At 44.0% G+C, this 16,556-nt stretch overlaps 1 protein-coding gene across 1 annotated transcript; it reads left to right on the forward strand.

Moving 5' to 3' along the window:
• The first annotated feature begins 3,901 nt into the window (after window positions 1-3,901).
• On the forward strand, window positions 3,902-12,104 carry kcnk18 (potassium channel, subfamily K, member 18). Its single transcript, XM_027024585.2, has 3 exons — window positions 3,902-4,198; window positions 4,450-4,587; window positions 11,260-12,104. The coding sequence occupies exons 1-3, from the start codon at window positions 3,964-3,966 to the stop codon at window positions 12,102-12,104; spliced, it is 1,218 nt and encodes a 405-aa protein (XP_026880386.2). The 5' UTR covers window positions 3,902-3,963.
• Window positions 12,105-16,556: the final 4,452 nt, after the last annotated feature.

Here is a 16,556-nt window from a genome sequence, read left to right on the forward strand (position 1 = left end):
TTGGAATATTTGAGAAAAATCAATTGGCTAATGATGTATGCATGTGTAATGATGCTTGGAAGAGGCTGTCTGGTCCGTTTCTCTATCATTTTTAGAAACTTTCTCTAAAAGGTAAATAAAAGTGAGGCCATATAGCATGGTGAAACGCACCCATTTGTGTTTTGCATTTCCGGCATTTACTGGTTATTGTTAAACCCCTTGTATAAAGTCTGTCATGTGTAATAAAATCTATGCACAGTTGTATTGTGAATTAATTCACGTCCCTGTTAGGCCAGGCCACAGTGGAAATGATGTCATGTCAGGCTTCCATCCCTATTTCCGCTGTCCGATCTCTTTTATAGGTTCCTTATCCATACCAGCGAATGGATTATTCCATATGGAGGAATAAGCTTGATTACAATGAGATATCGTCAACGTTTTATGCATCCTCGTCCACGCCCATTGTGAATGCTGTAATATTCTGTTTGCCATTTTCTGTGATAGCCCTTCCATCGGCCTAAAAGCAGCAGCTAGAGACCGTTCGGTTTTAACCCGCCCCAAATGTAAATCATAGCCTGACCAATATTTTGCTTATTTAGTTATCTCAAAGACTACGCTATACAATTCTACATTAGCTAGTGTTAAATCATCCCTCTCCCTCAGAGCATGTCATTGTTTTCAGTCTAATTTTTCCCATTCCACAAAAAATATCTATGCAGTTACATTTTTACATGATGTTCCTGAGCCTCTACCCGCATCAACTGCCATGGCTACTCCCACCACCCCCTGATGCTCCCTCCTGTATCCCACCACACCTCCACCCCAGCCGACTACGTCTCCTTTGCCCTTAGTGGACGTTCTCTAGCGAGATGGGTCTCTCACACGTCTCTGACACAACACCGGGACAAGACTGGGAGGCTTGGACTTGGACATTTTTAAAGCTGCTTTGTGACATCTGTTGTAAAAAGTGCTATATAAATAAATATTGATTTGATTTGATTTTTTGAACATCTCACCAGAGACGGTCATCGGCATCATCGTGGAAGTCTAATTACCAGATTTGTTTTTAGTTTTGGAAGTAGTGGTGTCATTTATTTGCAGGATATTTTCTATATCAGCCCGTAGATTTGTTCCCAAATACTTCACTCCTACAGGTCTCCATCTGAATTTAAACTGTGACGGGTGGCATTACCGATAAGTGGCATCATCTCGAAACAGGCATCGGTCCAGATTTCCTCCGGCTGACTTTGTAATGTAACAATTCTGAGACTGTACCACAAAGCATGAAGGGGCTGAATTAGTGGGATTTCTGATGAAAATATCATCTTATGCTCCACATCCTCTACCTGTCTACCAGCTTGTACTCTGATCCCTGCTGCCAGAGGTTGAAGGGCAATAGTTAAAAAAAGAAGGAAGCTAAGTCTTGTTTTAACTCCTTTCGACAGAGCAGCCCTCGGACGTGACTATGTCGTATCTCTTCCATCTGCCGAAGACTTCTCTTAATCCAAACTTATTCAATGTGTGTTTCAAAACGGTACTCGACTACCCAAGTATCGTGTGAGTGTTTTATAGTCCACTGTCAGTTATTGTTGCTTCTATGTCTCTGTCGTTATTCTTACTCTGTTGTTATCACTGCACTGTCATTTTTATATTATGTTGCCTTTGTTTTCCCTATATTTCGGGTTTTTTTAGCCTTTATGTCGGCCTCCTTTTTTTGGGGGGGGGGGGGGTTTCCTCGCTCCTTTTAAACTCCTCCCTGCACTTACATCATGCCTCTTGACTCATCTCAGGAGGACCTTTACCAGGCAGGTGGCAGAAACCTCTGCCTGCTAGGCAGTGCCCACCAGCCTGAGCACTGAGAACCCAGGCAAACCAGGTTTATGGAAAAGCTTTATGGAGAAACCTCCAGGTTCAGCGACTGCCATATAGGCTCCAGGCAGGGCAAGATAACCCTTTGCTAGACAAATGAGTTTGGGAACAAGGCTCCACCAGTACTGAACGCCTTCCTGCCCGGGACTACCGAGGCTGTTGCCGACACCACCAGAGTACACTTCCATCTGAGCCTGGTCCTTGTGTGGTTCCTGCCAGCTGTGCTTTGCTACCCGGTGTGCAGGCCCCTGGGGCGGCTTTGCGGCCTTTCCTATACCCGTGTGGGAAGGACTCTGGGCCTAAGTTGCCGCCCAGGGGCATCTTGCAGCCACTCAGCCCCTTGATCCTGGCGTGGATGACACAGCCCGGCCCACGTCCAATAGGGAAGCTCTGCATACAGGGAGCATCGCCTCTGGCTGGACCCACTGGATCCAGTGCCCCCAGCAGCTGGACCCCGCCGATGGCTGTCGTTTCTTTGAAACTCAATTTCTGTGAATTACCAGAGGTTGCCATCTTCCCTAGTCCCCCGACCCTTGTCATTTTAAAGTATAAATATTCTGTACCCCTCATCAACTATTTTATGTTCAAATGGATGAAATTCGAGGCTACAACTGGTTTGAAGCCCCACATGACTCCAATTATGTTTTTTTAAATAATGGATGCTGATCAAGGCGATAGACTTTGCGCCCTTCCTTAGTCATTACATGCTCTATTATACTTCAGAATTTCAGACTGATGGGCAACAATAATTAGTAATTTTAGACAAACTTTCAGGTTAAAATAAGCTTCATTTCAGTGTAACGCTTATTCTTTACTGCTCAGCGTTCTGTTGCACCTTTTAAGGACGTGCCCCGCTTGCGCGCACAGCATCGATGCTACACTTTTCGTGCCGAGAGTGGGAAACACGAGCAGACTACGCCCAACCTTTATACAATCCAAAAACCAACAATTTTTGCTTAAAACGTCCACTCGTTAGTCACAACCCGGCTGACATCAGCGCCGTCTTGAGTTGGAGCTGTAGATGGCTCAGTTGCGGGACTAATATTGCGCAAGAAGGCTGCGCTATTGCGCGTCAAGGGCTTTTACATAAATATTTACGGGCCAGGACACTAACAGAGCAACTTTCACAGTAACAAGTGTTCCAGTGCCAAGATCACAGAGGACTCCTTAAGTGCCAAGCCAGCATCTTCTTATAAGGGCTTTCTTTTGTCCTTTGCGCTTTTAGGGAGTGGTTATTCTTCAGTAGATGTGTTGCATGAGGTTGAAAGACTGAACTTAAAAGTTGTTTATGTGAACAAAGCAAGCACTCAGGTTTTTATAGGTTTGTTTGTTTTTTTTTTGTTGTTTGTTTGGATTTTTGTTTTTTTGCGGTTTGCGCAATATTGATGGCTGTCCAAGCATAAATATTTAAGGTCTCGCCAATGGCCGGAAACGAAGCGACCACCGGCGGCTCTCTGCATCAGCTGAGGTTTAAAATGGAATCGCTTAACAACTACGCCATGCGTTTTAACGCACTCACAGAACAAGCAAGCAGTGTATGGGGTTTTTACGTTGAAGGGGGGCGGGATGTTGCAGCGTAATGGAGGAAAATGAAAACGGGGGTCAGTTTCTTACTGCTTGAACTCAAGTTCAACCCCCCCCCCCCCCCCCCCCCCCCCCCACTCCTCTTCCAGCGAGGTGTGCGCTTTGAATAGAGCGTTATGGAGAGGCATTCCGCAGGACAACAGTTGTACTTACAACTGGGTCTATAAATAGTTTTGCTTGCACACCTGTCGCTTGTAGCGCTGTTTTAGTCTGCAAATTACCGTGGGCATGGTCTGCCTAGAAATTCGATTGAAATTACAGATGCCAGGTTGTGCATTTAAACACAAGAGGCGTGGGCGGTTTAATGAGACGTATGTAAGGAGACGTCCAGGGGGCAGTAAATCATCGCCTCTTGTCTCTGTTACTAGAATGGGAGGCATGACCTGTTTCTTCTGAATCAGGAACGTCTGCCCGTGTAGGGAGTTAAACACGTCGCGATTTACAGCTACGGCAGGTCTCACTGCGCTGCTGTTCGTACTCGAGCTGCGCTGGCATGCAGACAGTTCCTCCAACTACTCGACTACCTAAAAGATGTCCGTAGCCGTGGAAGAGGGACGAGTGCGCCCGGAGGATAAACGGAGAGGATGGAGATGTGTTTGGGCGCTGTTTCCTCATATCTTTCTCATCCTCTCTCTTATCGGCTACGCGGTTTTAGGCGCATGGATTTTTCTGGCTATTGAGGGAAGAACCAACGCCAACATCAGGGGAGAGAAGGAGTACCGAAAGTTTGTGCGCCAAGTCGTGGACACTGTTCACAATCACTCCGGTATGAATCTTGCTTTCCTTATTTTTTAAACCTGAAGACAGTTTACCTTTCTTGTTCTGATTCTGCTGTTTAATTACGCAATTAAGCGAATACTTTACACGCTTCGCATTGCTTGTAGAAATATCTTTTTATGAGGCTGAAGTTGCAAATCTACCAGACAGTTTTAACATATAGGCTTATAGAAAGGATCCAGGAGACCCACGCAGGATTCTGTTTAACATTCTCCCACTGAACATTTATTGGTCGTTCAGCTCATCCCAAGGAACGATTGCTGGACATTGTGGGACAGAAGATCTTACAGGACTACAAAGCCGTGTGGTCACAGAGACCCCAACGCTGGCACTTCTATGGTTCTCTTTTTTTCTGCTGTACGGTCTTCACAACTGTGGGTGAGCTCACACTCCACTACACACACTGCTTCAACCCTGCACAGTCCGCTTCTCTCTCTTTTAACTCTTCTTTACTCTACGTTTCCCCTTTTGAGGGCAGTTGGACCCACAGCAGTGCTTTCTGCTTGGTGGAACAAGAGAGTTGTCCAGCAAATACTTCATACTTTTACATTTTACTCCAGTTTTACTCCAGTACATGATGTCACCCCCATATACTCTGTCTTTCTCTCCCTCTGTTATGGTTTGTTGACATTATTTGCATGAACATTGTGTGCTTTGGTCCTAATTGTTTGTCATGAACACACAGATCGAAGGCGGGCCTGCCTACTGTAACCAGGCAAACCTCATAAAGACAGGAGTGAGTCAGCACATTAATATGCACTGAAACAGCTAGGCAGCAACAGAGAAGATGCTCTCGTTTGGTCAGTCAGTTTTAACTTAACATTAAATGTCATTAGCAAGGTAAGGCACGACAAATTTGTTTGTATAGCACCTTTCCTACATAGAAGCAATACAAAGCGCTTTACAAAGAGCAAAAATGAAAAGAATAAAGATTATTTGTGACGAGGAAAGCAAGGCAAGACGCTCGCGGATGTAGAGTGTGCACGCAAAACTATTTATAGACCCAGTTGTAAGTACAACTGTTGTCCTGCCTCTCCATAACGCTCTATTCAAAGCGCACACCTCGCTGGAAGAGGAGTGGGGGGGGGGGGGGTTGAACTTGAGTTCAAGCAGTAAGAAACTGACCCCCGTTTTCACTTTCCTCCATTACGCTGCAACTTCCCGCTCGCCTTCAACGTAAAAACTCCATACACTGCTCGCTTGTTCTGTGAGTGCGTTAAAACGCATGGCGTAGTTGTCAAGCGATTCCATTTTAAACAGCTGATGCAGAGCAAAGCGCCCCCGCTTAGTTTCTGGCCATTGGCGGGACCATAAATATTTATGCTTGGACGCACAGCCATCAATATTGTGCAAACCGCAAACAAACAAACAAACAAACAAACAAACAACAACAACAAAAACTATAAAAACCTGAGTGCTTGTTTTGTTCACATTAAAAACCTTTAACTTCAGTCTTTTAACCTCATGCAAGAAATAAGCTTATATCATTCAAAACACATCTACTGAAGAATAACCACTCCCTAAAAGCGCAAAGGATTTATTGTCTTCCAAATTCGTGATGGGTGAACAAGCCAGGGTCAAAACCAGGAAAGCCAAGACAGGAGTAATCCAAATCATGAACGTAAACAGTCCGAGTCAAACACCAGAGAGCAAGAATAAATCAGGCAAACTATTCCGAAAAAGGGGCAGGCAAAAATCAGAAGTCCGAAGAGCAAAAAAAACACAATCGATACAGAGGATAGAAAATAAGGAACGAACGCTCGGTGAGCACAAGCGAAACTAGTGGCAATACTTCGCAGTGCTGGTAAGTTCTAGGCAGGTGTATATATAGTTGAATGTAGAGAAAGAGGTGATGTGAATATTCTGGTGATGAGGCTCTGAAGTAATGTGTATGATTGGTTGCGTTCTTAGTCGAGTAACGAACAGCTTGTTGGGTGTTGTGTGCTTGGGGATCGGCTGACGTGACATTATTAAATGTAAGATCTATCACCTTTGGAAGGTTTTTGCCAAAATAAGAAGGAAAAAAGAACAGGTTACGTAAGATCTTTTAAAATTACATTAACTATTGTTGAAAAGAGGAAATGGTAAATGAATAAAAAATGTTAAAAGTTAATTTAAAGAAATATGATAGTAAATAAATAGCAAACATTGCAAAACTCACTTTAATCTTGCGTTTTTGGCCATTTGATGATTGTGCTGTCAAAAATAGAAAAAGAAAAAGATCTGAAAGTGGAAGAGTCAGTAGAATAACCCTGGATACAGCTTTTTGCTGCGAAGCACAGGAAACCACACATAAAACATTAAACGTAAGATGAAGCAGCTCCTCGCTGTGTTTCTGGGCGTGCTCAAGTGGGGTAGTCAACTCTAAGCACTAGCGCGGTTTCATTCCACTGTGCTTAACAAATGCAAGGCAAGAAAACAGCCTAAGATAAAATGTTTAATGTTTAATTTGTGATTGCATAACTACTAAGAGCTAATTTCTATGAACCTGAAAGAAACGAGTCTACAGCCACAGACCCATTCGTCTCCACAGCCGTTCAGCTCTGAATGCACAAACTGGCATGTATGTTTTATGTTGCTAAATAAAATGCATACAACTTATGAACTAGCTTGTGATTTAATACGATTTTTCCGTGAATCTCTTGAGACATGCAGAAGGTATAAAAGGAGAGATGCAAACACACGTGGGCTTAAAAGTGACAGCGTTAAACTAGTCCTCAGCGTTGGCTCCTGAAAGTGTTTGGTGTGGAGTAGCTTCTCTAGTGTGACCAATGAAGACTCAGCCTCTTGGTCGGTGGTCCACTGGACAAAGCTACTCAACCTGGAGGAAAGTTTCAGGTGCTTAAAACAAGAGGATAGCATGGTGGGCAGGCACCATGCCTCTAAACAGAATTCAATTCAATAGCCCATGACATAGCGCTATTAGCAGGGGATGCCTAGTAACTGTTGTGGGTTACTAAGGCAGGGAGCACAACAGCATATTAGCCTAGATACACTGATCGCAGGTATGCTCTACAGGTGCTACTGGCTTTGTGGTGAATGTTATTATAGCTCATTATTATTATAGAGGTTGTTTTCCTTTTTTCCCCAAAGCCAGGGTTTTTTGGTTTGTTTGTTTGTTTTTTGTTCATGCAAGGAGGAAGAATAACCAAACATGGTGTAAAATGTTTACAAAGTTTAATTAATTAACATTAGTCACCTAAAAAATATGCAAGTCAGTCATTGTATCTGCACCTGCTTACAACTCAACAGTAGAAGAGAGGGGTGCATATTTTTTGCATTATGTTGGGACCTCATCCATTTAATCCTTAAATTTAAGTGGTGGAATATGTAAATATTCTTTGGTCTCAGATCTTACACTTTAATCTTACATTTATGCTTTGATGCCAAACAAGCCTGTTTATTTGTATAGCAGAGTTCACACACAGTGGCAATTCAAAGTGCTTTACAAAGACCAACAATTAAAATAATAAAGATTATTACAACCCAGGAAGGTTTTTCCAAAATAAACCCATTAATTTTCTACATTAATTAATATAGAAAATCTAATGATAAAATGAAATGCATTAATTTAAATAGAATATAAATAATAATAATGGAATAATAACATTAATAAAAAAAGAAAATGCATTAAAATTAAGGTGCAATAATAAAATTATATAATCAAGTACTACCATATATAATGCTATAAGCATGAGAGAATAGAAATGTTTGCTGCCTTTGGTAACTTCATTAGTATGTTTCTTTACTAAGATATAATGCTTCTTATTCTGTGTACTCACACTGGTAGCATTGCTATCATTTGTATTAATTGGCTAGCAAACTAGCCAGCTTCCCTGACCCAAATACAATTTGCCAGAAACATCCGCAATACAACAAAGGCACCGTGTACCCTAATTATTACTCACAGCCAGAGAAAGACAGAGTGAACCCAGCTGCAGCATAAGAGAAACACGTACAAGACAGAGATAGCAGATAGCAGAGATGCAAGACGGAGATAGCGGATAGCAGAGATGCAAGACAGAGATAGCGGATAGCAGAGATACAAGACAGAGATAGCGGATAGCAGAGATACAAGACAGAGATAGCGGATAGCAGAGATGCAAGACAGAGATAGCGGATAGCAGAGATACAAGACAGAGATAGCGGATAGCAGAGATACAAGACAGAGATAGCGGATAGCAGAGATGCAAGACAGAGATAGCGGATAGCAGAGATACAAGACAGAGATAGCGGATAGCAGAGATGCAAGACAGAGATAGCGGATAGCAGAGATACAAGACAGAGATAGCGGATAGCAGAGATACAAGACAGAGATAGCGGATAGCAGAGATGCAAGACACAGATAGCAGATAGCTATAGGATTGAAGTATAAACAAACATCTAAAGAGGCAGTAGCTGCAGGGTCAGAAGTACTCTGTTGGGCAGGCTTTCCACTCTGTCTGTGGGGCACATGTTTGCTGCCCTTTAACAGAGATAAAATAGCTGTGATTTGCATTTTAAATGATGTTATTTTAGTAACACTGAATAAATCTGCACTGACCAAATTACTTGCGGCAAGGAAAAAACTAATGATGTGGCTGATGATGATGGTGTTGATGATGATGACGATGATCAGTATAACAGCACCCTGTCTCGTGTGATATCGCTTAAATATTAATAGTGCCATTTTGTGATAGTACATAACAGTATAATTGAATGGTGGAGTCCTCACCTAGCTCCAAGCTTAACTGTCAGGGGTTTGCTTATCAAATGCAAATTTAAGATCAAATCAATTTAAATTTAAGTTCTAGTTAGTGTCGTGGTAACTAAATCATTTAAATTCAAAAAAGGTTTAAATTCCAATAGATTTAATTAACCTGCCCAAGCCCCTTTTCAGTGCCAGCCATGAGTTTGAATGACAGACTGTTGAACTGTGTTTATCGAATCAAATCAAATTTGTTTTTGTTTTTTTGTTTCTTTTTTTACCACAGATGTTGTCACACAGCGGCTTTACAAATGTCCAAGTCCAAGTCTCCAGTGAGCAGGCGAAGGGATACAGTGGCAGGGAAAAACTCCCTAGAGCATGAGGAAGAAACCCTGAGAAGAACTGAGACTCAGAGGGCCTCCTCTGGCTGACAGCGGTCACCACAATAGTAACCATGTTAGGAGAAAAATAAATAATAAAATGAAAAAATAAGCATTTAATGTCTGGTCCAAATGTAGTGCTGCACCATTGGGGAAACCACTGGGACCCAAGCAGATGTCAGTTTCAGATGTAGCCGGCCTAGGCAGCTGTCTTATCTTAACTTGTCTCAGTTCAGTGGTATCCATAAAGGTGAGGTGATTCTCAAGTAGGAAGCTTTAGTCTTCAATCATGCAGAGAAGCCACTTAAGGTGACAAAGTGCTTATATACAGTTAAATACAAAGGACATTTTACCAACAGTAGCTCCAACAATAGGACGGCCATCTCTTGCTTCCAGGCCCCTGCTTGCTTGGGAGGAGGGTGGGGAGACTAAGCTTTGGCCTCTTTGGGTCTGATTAGGTTATGTGGAGGACTGTGAAGCTCCCTGAACCACCCCCTCTTCCTGACTCCACAAGGATGAAGATTTGGAATTTCAACAGACAACTACAGACGTTGCTGGAGACGGAAACCTGAATATTTATGGGGCTTCCACAAGCTGTCAGCCCTAAGGATTTCATAAAACCACCTCCTTGTATTTACTTACTTTTGAAAATGTCCTACCATTTCAATCTTGAAGCCATCATCTCTTGCGGTTTAGCTAGTGCCAAGTGGGCACTACACAACTTTCAAAATCTCAGAATTACTATTTTGGTCACGGTACACAATTAACACCTGTGACCTGTTTGTTGATGGGAGGATTTAAAGCTCCCCCTCTACACGATGTTTCACCTGAGGTGATCCTGATGAAGAGCGCCTGATATGCTCTTTCATGAAAATAAGCCCAGCACTTCATTTTCTATTCATGCTATCCATACTCTAGACCTTGAAAAGACTCTGAAAAGACTTTTAAAAGGCTAAAGTCTGACAACCTCTCACATCTAAAGATAATGTGCCATTAGTCACTGAGCTTTCAGTCACAGACTATAATTTTGCAAAGATGGGATCTTGCAGGGTCATTTGCAAGACTGCAACTAGATTCGTTTTAAGATTACTTCTTATCATGTTTCTATTGGAATTTACAGGAAGAGAAACTGTTGAATAATGGAGCAGACACAAGCAGCTTTAGGGCGCAGCTGCCCTTGTGTGTGGAGTGGTTTGTTCTGAAAAAACAGCCAAGGCCTCTCAAGTGTCTCCTCCATGTCTCACATCTATCTACCCACCAGAGTTGTTTATGTACCTGCTTTGATACTTCCTGTTTGGTGCTGGAGAAATTTCATGGTTATTGCTATTGGTTGTTATTGGTTGTTGACAACATTCGTCACTATTTGCACGAACCAAAGACCTCATGATAATTTTAAAAACACCTGATTTTATTGGAACATCAAGACAGCAAAAATACATATTTAAGACAGCTATCTTGACCACCTTACACCAAACGATCCAGATGACCAGAGCACACCACAACTCTTAACAAAACTCTCATGATTTTATTCCATTCTGGAAATTTATCTGCAGCAGTGAACTTGCTTGAAAAGTCATTTGGTGTAAGTCCAGCATAAGTGTCACCTGACCCTGTAATAACAGCAGCCAAATATTATAGCTAAGAGCTGATAAGAGTTTCATTTGTGAGCTGTACAAACTGCAGAAGAACAAGGAGTGCTCAGATAATAGCTGTATGTATGTTCCAAGAAAATGGACTGTTTGGCTTGAAATTCTTCATTGGGTGGGATGGAGAGATTGGTGAGATATCTCCTCTAACACACCGGACTTGGCTCGGTGAGACCTCTCCTGTAGCACACCAGGTTCAGCTTAGCAAGATTTGTCCTGTAACACATTGGACTTAGCTCAGGAAGATCTCGCCTGTGAAATGCTAGATTCAGCTGACTGAGATCTCTCAGTCTCTTTTTTTACAGTAACATCTCTCTCTGACTCTTTTCCCTCTCAGGCTATGGAGACATGTACCCAGTGACTCTGCCTGGTAGGATAGCCTGCATCCTCTATGCCATGGTGGGCATTCCCCTCATGCTGCTGGTCATCTCAGATGTTGGAGACATTCTGGCCAAGTTGGTGTTTAACGTGTACAGGAGCGTGCACGCCTGCTGGCGCCGTTCTTGCTCACACATGTGGAGCCCTGCTGGAGGTGCGGAGAAGCCACAAGGGGGCGCCAGATGCATCTACGACGGCACCTACAACACCTCCAATCAGGTCGCCATAGTGCACGATACTCAGCTGGACGTCAGCCGGATGGTCCGAACCCAGTCGTCTGTGAAGCACAAACCCGTGCAGGTCTTCGACAACATTGAGATCTTTGACCGCATTGTCGCAAGGGAGAAATTCAAGCGGCAGGACCAACTGGCTCGTTCCTGTTCCTGCCCCGAACTCAATCAGATGGCCCCTCCACCCACCAGCTATGGCATGTGGGACTTCACCTCCATTGGCCAGGAGATGGAGCGCTTCAATGTGCCTTTCCTGATCATCCTCCTCGTCATCTTCGCCTACATCCTGGGCTGGGCACTCATCTTGCCGCTTTGGGAGACAGAATTCTCCATTTTCGACGCCTTCTATTTCTGCTTCATCACACTCACCACCATTGGCTTCGGTGACATTGTGCCACAGCACCCAAAGTTTTTCATGCTCACCTTCCTCTTCATCATCTCAGGGATGGCCATCATGAGCATGGCCTTCAAGCTGGGCCAGACACGTATCGTCAGCTGCTACCGCCGCTGCATCGGTTGTGTCAGCTGCCTCAGCGATGGGAAAGGGAGCAAAGATAGGGTGCAGGGGCAGTAAGAGGGGTAAGTAGAGAGTGTAGGGGCAGTAAGGGGGTAATTGCAGAGTGTAGGGGCAGTAAGGGGGGCAGTTACAAAGGTGGGGCAGTAAGAGGGCAGGAATAGGTGGGCAGGTACATGGCAGAGTGCTCAAAAACATGGGTGGATTCACCTGCAGAAAAATGTTTGATGGGATGTGGCTAAAAATATCTCTTTACCTAAAAAATCTTTGGTTCAGTAAAAATAAGGGCTTCACTGGAAATTAAGTAAGTCTGCGCAAGTGATGTAGCTTCCTCATTCTCATTTGAAAGTTGATTTGGATGAATGTTACAACTTTGCGTTTGTCTAGGCAGATCTGGGATCAATAACATAGCATACATAAAGGACCTGGTGTAGAAGGGGAAAATTAATGGAACAGACACAGAAAAATCTTTGGGCTTTTTAATGTCAACAAAGTAGTTACACCATTTACATAAATATTACTGTTGCTTTATAGTCTTATCTTGTAGGTGATGATAAAGAAAAAATACAACCACACTATCCATAAAACAAGATTGTTATATTCAGTGTAAAAGAAATGGAGAAGAAAGGAGCAAAATCCTTCTTGTTCTTCCCCAGTAAGAAACCAACAGTTACATCGGCTGGTCCCCAATCCTACCATAGAGAACTATAGAGAGCAGGTTCCCCCCACATTAGGGAACTATAGAGAGCAGGTTCCCCCCACATTAGGGAACTATAGAGAGCAGGGTGCCCCCCACATTAGGGAACTATAGAGAGCAGGGTGCCCCCCACATTAGGGAACTATAGAGAGCAGGGTGCCCCCCACATTAGGGAACTATAGAGAGCAGGGTTCCCCCCACATTAGGGAACTATAGAGAGCAGGTTCCCCCCACATTAGGGAACTATAGAGAGCAGGTTCCCCCCACATTAGAGAACTATAGAGAGCAGGGTGCCCCCCACATTAGGGAACTATAGAGAGCAGGGTTCCCCCCACATTAGGGAACTATAGAGAGCAGGGTGCCCCCCACATTAGAGAACTATAGAGAGCAGGGTGCCCCCACATTAGAGAACTATACAGAGCAGGGTGCCCCCCACATTAGGGAACTATAGAGAGCAGGGTGCCCCCACATTAGAGAACTATACAGAGCAGGGTTCCCCCCACATTAGGGAACTATAGAGAGCAGGGTGCCCCCCACATTAGGGAACTATAGAGAGCAGGGTGCCCCCACATTAGAGAACTATACAGAGCAGGGTTCCCCCCACATTAGGGAACTATAGAGAGCAGGGTGCCCCCCACATTAGGGAACTATAGAGAGCAGGGTGCCCCCACATTAGAGAACTATACAGAGCAGGGTTCCCCCCACATTAGGGAACTATAGAGAGCAGGGTGCCCCCCACATTAGAGAACTATACAGAGCAGGGTTCCCCCCACATTAGGGAACTATAGAGAGCAGGGTGCCCCCCACATTAGAGAACTATACAGAGCAGGGTTCCCCCCACATTAGAGAACTATAGAGAGCAGGGTGCCCCCCACATTAGGGAACTATAGAGAGCAGGGTGCCCCCCACATTAGAGAACTATACAGAGCAGGGTGCCCCCCACATTAGAGAACTATACAGAGCAGGGTTCCCCCCACATTAGGGAACTATAGAGAGCAGGGTTCCCCCCACATTAGAGAACTATACAGAGCAGGGTTCCCCCCACATTAGGGAACTATACAGAGCAGGGTGCCCCCCACATTAGGGAACTATAGAGAGCAGGGTGCCCCCCACATTAGAGAACTATACAGAGCAGGGTTCCCCCCACATTAGGGAACTATAGAGAGCAGGGTGCCCCCCACATTAGGGAACTATAGAGAGCAGGGTGCCCCCCACATTAGAGAACTATACAGAGCAGGGTTCCCCCCACATTAGGGAACTATAGAGAGCAGGGTTCCCCCCACATTAGAGAACTATACAGAGCAGGGTTCCCCCCACATTAGGGAACTATAGAGAGCAGGGTGCCCCCACATTAGAGAACTATACAGAGCAGGGTTCCCCCCACATTAGGGAACTATAGAGAGCAGGGTTCCCCCCACATTAGGGAACTATAGAGAGCAGGGTTCCCCCCACATTAGGGAACTATAGAGAGCAGGGTTCCCCCCACATTAGGGAACTATAGAGAGCAGGGTTCCCCCCACATTAGGGAACTATAGAGAGCAGGGTTCCCCCCACATTAGAGAACTATACAGAGCAGGGTGCCCCCCACATTAGGGAACTATACAGGCAGGGTGCCCCCCACATTAGAGAACTACACAGAGCAGGGTGCCCCCCACATTAGGGAAGTATACAGAGCAGGGTGCCCCCCACATTAGGGAACTATACAGAGCAGGGTGCCCCCCACATTAGGGAACTATACAGAGCAGGGTGCCCCCCACATTAGGGAACTACACAGAGCAGGGTGCCCCCCACATTAGGGAACTACACAGAGCAGGGTGCCCCCCACATTAGGGAACTACACAGAGCAGGGTTCCCCCCACATTAGGGAACTACACAGAGCAGGGTGCCCCCAACATTAGGGAACTACACAGAGCAGGGTTCCCCCCACATTAGGGAACTACACAGAGCAGGGTGCCCCCAACATTAGGGAACTACACAGAGCAGGGTGCCCCCCACATTAGGGAACTACACAGAGCAGGGTGCCCCCCACATTAGGGAACTACACAGAGGAGGCCACCACCTACTCTAGGGAACTATATCAGGCACGGCACCCTACCCCTACTGTATGGAACTGTACAGAGCAGGATTTCTAGGTGTTTTATACAGTTCTAAAAAGGTGTGGGTATGCCACTATTACCTGTTTGAACCCCAAGGTGCTCTAAGAATGACAAGGTAGCTTTCAGAAAACAGACTGCCATCAGAACCAGACATATCCTGCTCACAAAAACATAGCATAGGCCAGGAGCAGCTCAAGAAATAAAACTCAAGTATCTCAGAATAATGCAGAAGGCTTCTCTCTAGTCATTGTGGTCTGAATCGTTTAAGACTTTGGCTCCACCCTTAATGAACCCAGCAGTTTCCTGACTAACTACTGGCTCTCACCTCATTAGGATGGTCAAGTAATCCCAGCTGGGGAGGCAGGGGTAGGGACCCAAAAAGCAAGACAACATGCTTACATGTAAAATTGAATTTTAAAGTGATAGTAAATAATATTGGATGATGTGGCAAGAAAATCCAATTTCATTTCTGCTTCTCTAGGAAAGTCCCAGCAGTGATGTATTAAAGTACATCATTGCAAGATTGGACTCAGGAAAGATTGTGTGTGTGTGTGTGTGTGTGTGTGTGTGTGTGTGTGTGTGTGTGTGTGTGTGTGTGTGTGTGTGTGTGTGTGTGTGTGTGTGTGTGTGTGTGTGTGGCCCAGGACTCCTATAGCCTGGGAAGATGTAAAAGTTGACCTGTTGTTAAAGCAGTGGCTTTCAGTGACTTAGGCTATACTTACATTATAAGACTCAGTGTTCAATTCCAATTTTTTGCTCAGATCAGATTTGGCGGTTTACATTCATAATTGCTAATGCCGTGTATTTGTCTGTGATGTGAACATATCTGTCCTCCAAAACAGCATGCATGCTGTTTGGCACAGCCATACATTTGGCACAAATCACCTGCCAAATGGATGCACCAGTAGCTCATATATGCATTGCATTTTGCTCCGGAGGATGGCAAACAATTCGTTAACTGTACATGAGGTCCTGTCTGATGATAACACGGTATGTATATAGGCAAAAAGCCAAAATTTCAGACTGTTCTCATTCAAGCGGCATGGTCATGAATTTGGTACGAAAGTGACATACAAAAGTAACTCAAATCAGATTTGAAAAGATTAGATTCCTGTGTAAAAATCGGATTTGAGTCACTCCAGCATGGTTCATGTTTTTCCTGCTTTAACACGTCTGAAAGTGCTCATAAAGAGAAACTTGATAATTAACTGTAAATGCACAGATCCTAGATCTCCAAAGCCGGGCTTCCCCATCACACTGAATATTGTTGATTGATGTGCACTGCATATGTATGATTGTCTCGTAACAATTCCTATTTCTCTGTATGCCTTATAGATATCAGCAAATGGGAGATTGAATAATGTTGAATTGTAATAATATTTTTCTTGCAATTTCAGGTTTTTTTTTTATTTGGTACTATAAATGTACCACCTACTTGACAATAAATGGTGCTGAATACTGTTTATTACTTAATAGGATTTAAAACCCCATAGGCATGTTTCAAATAATAGGAATGATCACTGTCTTAACAATGTACTGTTGATGGAAAATGAAAACTCTTTGCAAGAATTTGAAAAGTGTTATCAGAGACTGAACAGCAAGAAAAAATAATCCATTCTGCAGGATGCCTGATTACATTCTTAATGCATGTGCTTTTCTGTGTCAGAAAAACATAAAAAATAAACTAGTATTGCCATAAAGCAGTCACATTAACAATTA

The sequence above is a fragment of the Electrophorus electricus genome, chromosome 13 (assembly GCF_013358815.1).
Source record: "Electrophorus electricus isolate fEleEle1 chromosome 13, fEleEle1.pri, whole genome shotgun sequence".
NCBI classification, from domain to species: Eukaryota; Metazoa; Chordata; class Actinopteri; order Gymnotiformes; family Gymnotidae; genus Electrophorus; species Electrophorus electricus.

What these genes read in the sequence shown, in the direction of transcription:
- kcnk18 (XM_027024585.2), top strand. Translation starts at nt 3,964, where the DNA reads ATGTCCGTAGCCGTGGAAGAGGGACGAGTGCGCCCGGAGGATAAACGG. An exon ending in CACTGTTCACAATCACTCCG is followed by an intron (nt 4,199 to 4,449) that starts GTATGAATCTTG and finishes TTGGTCGTTCAG; the next exon opens with CTCATCCCAAGGAACGATTG. An exon ending in TACGGTCTTCACAACTGTGG is followed by an intron (nt 4,588 to 11,259) that starts GTGAGCTCACAC and finishes TTTCCCTCTCAG; the next exon opens with GCTATGGAGACATGTACCCA.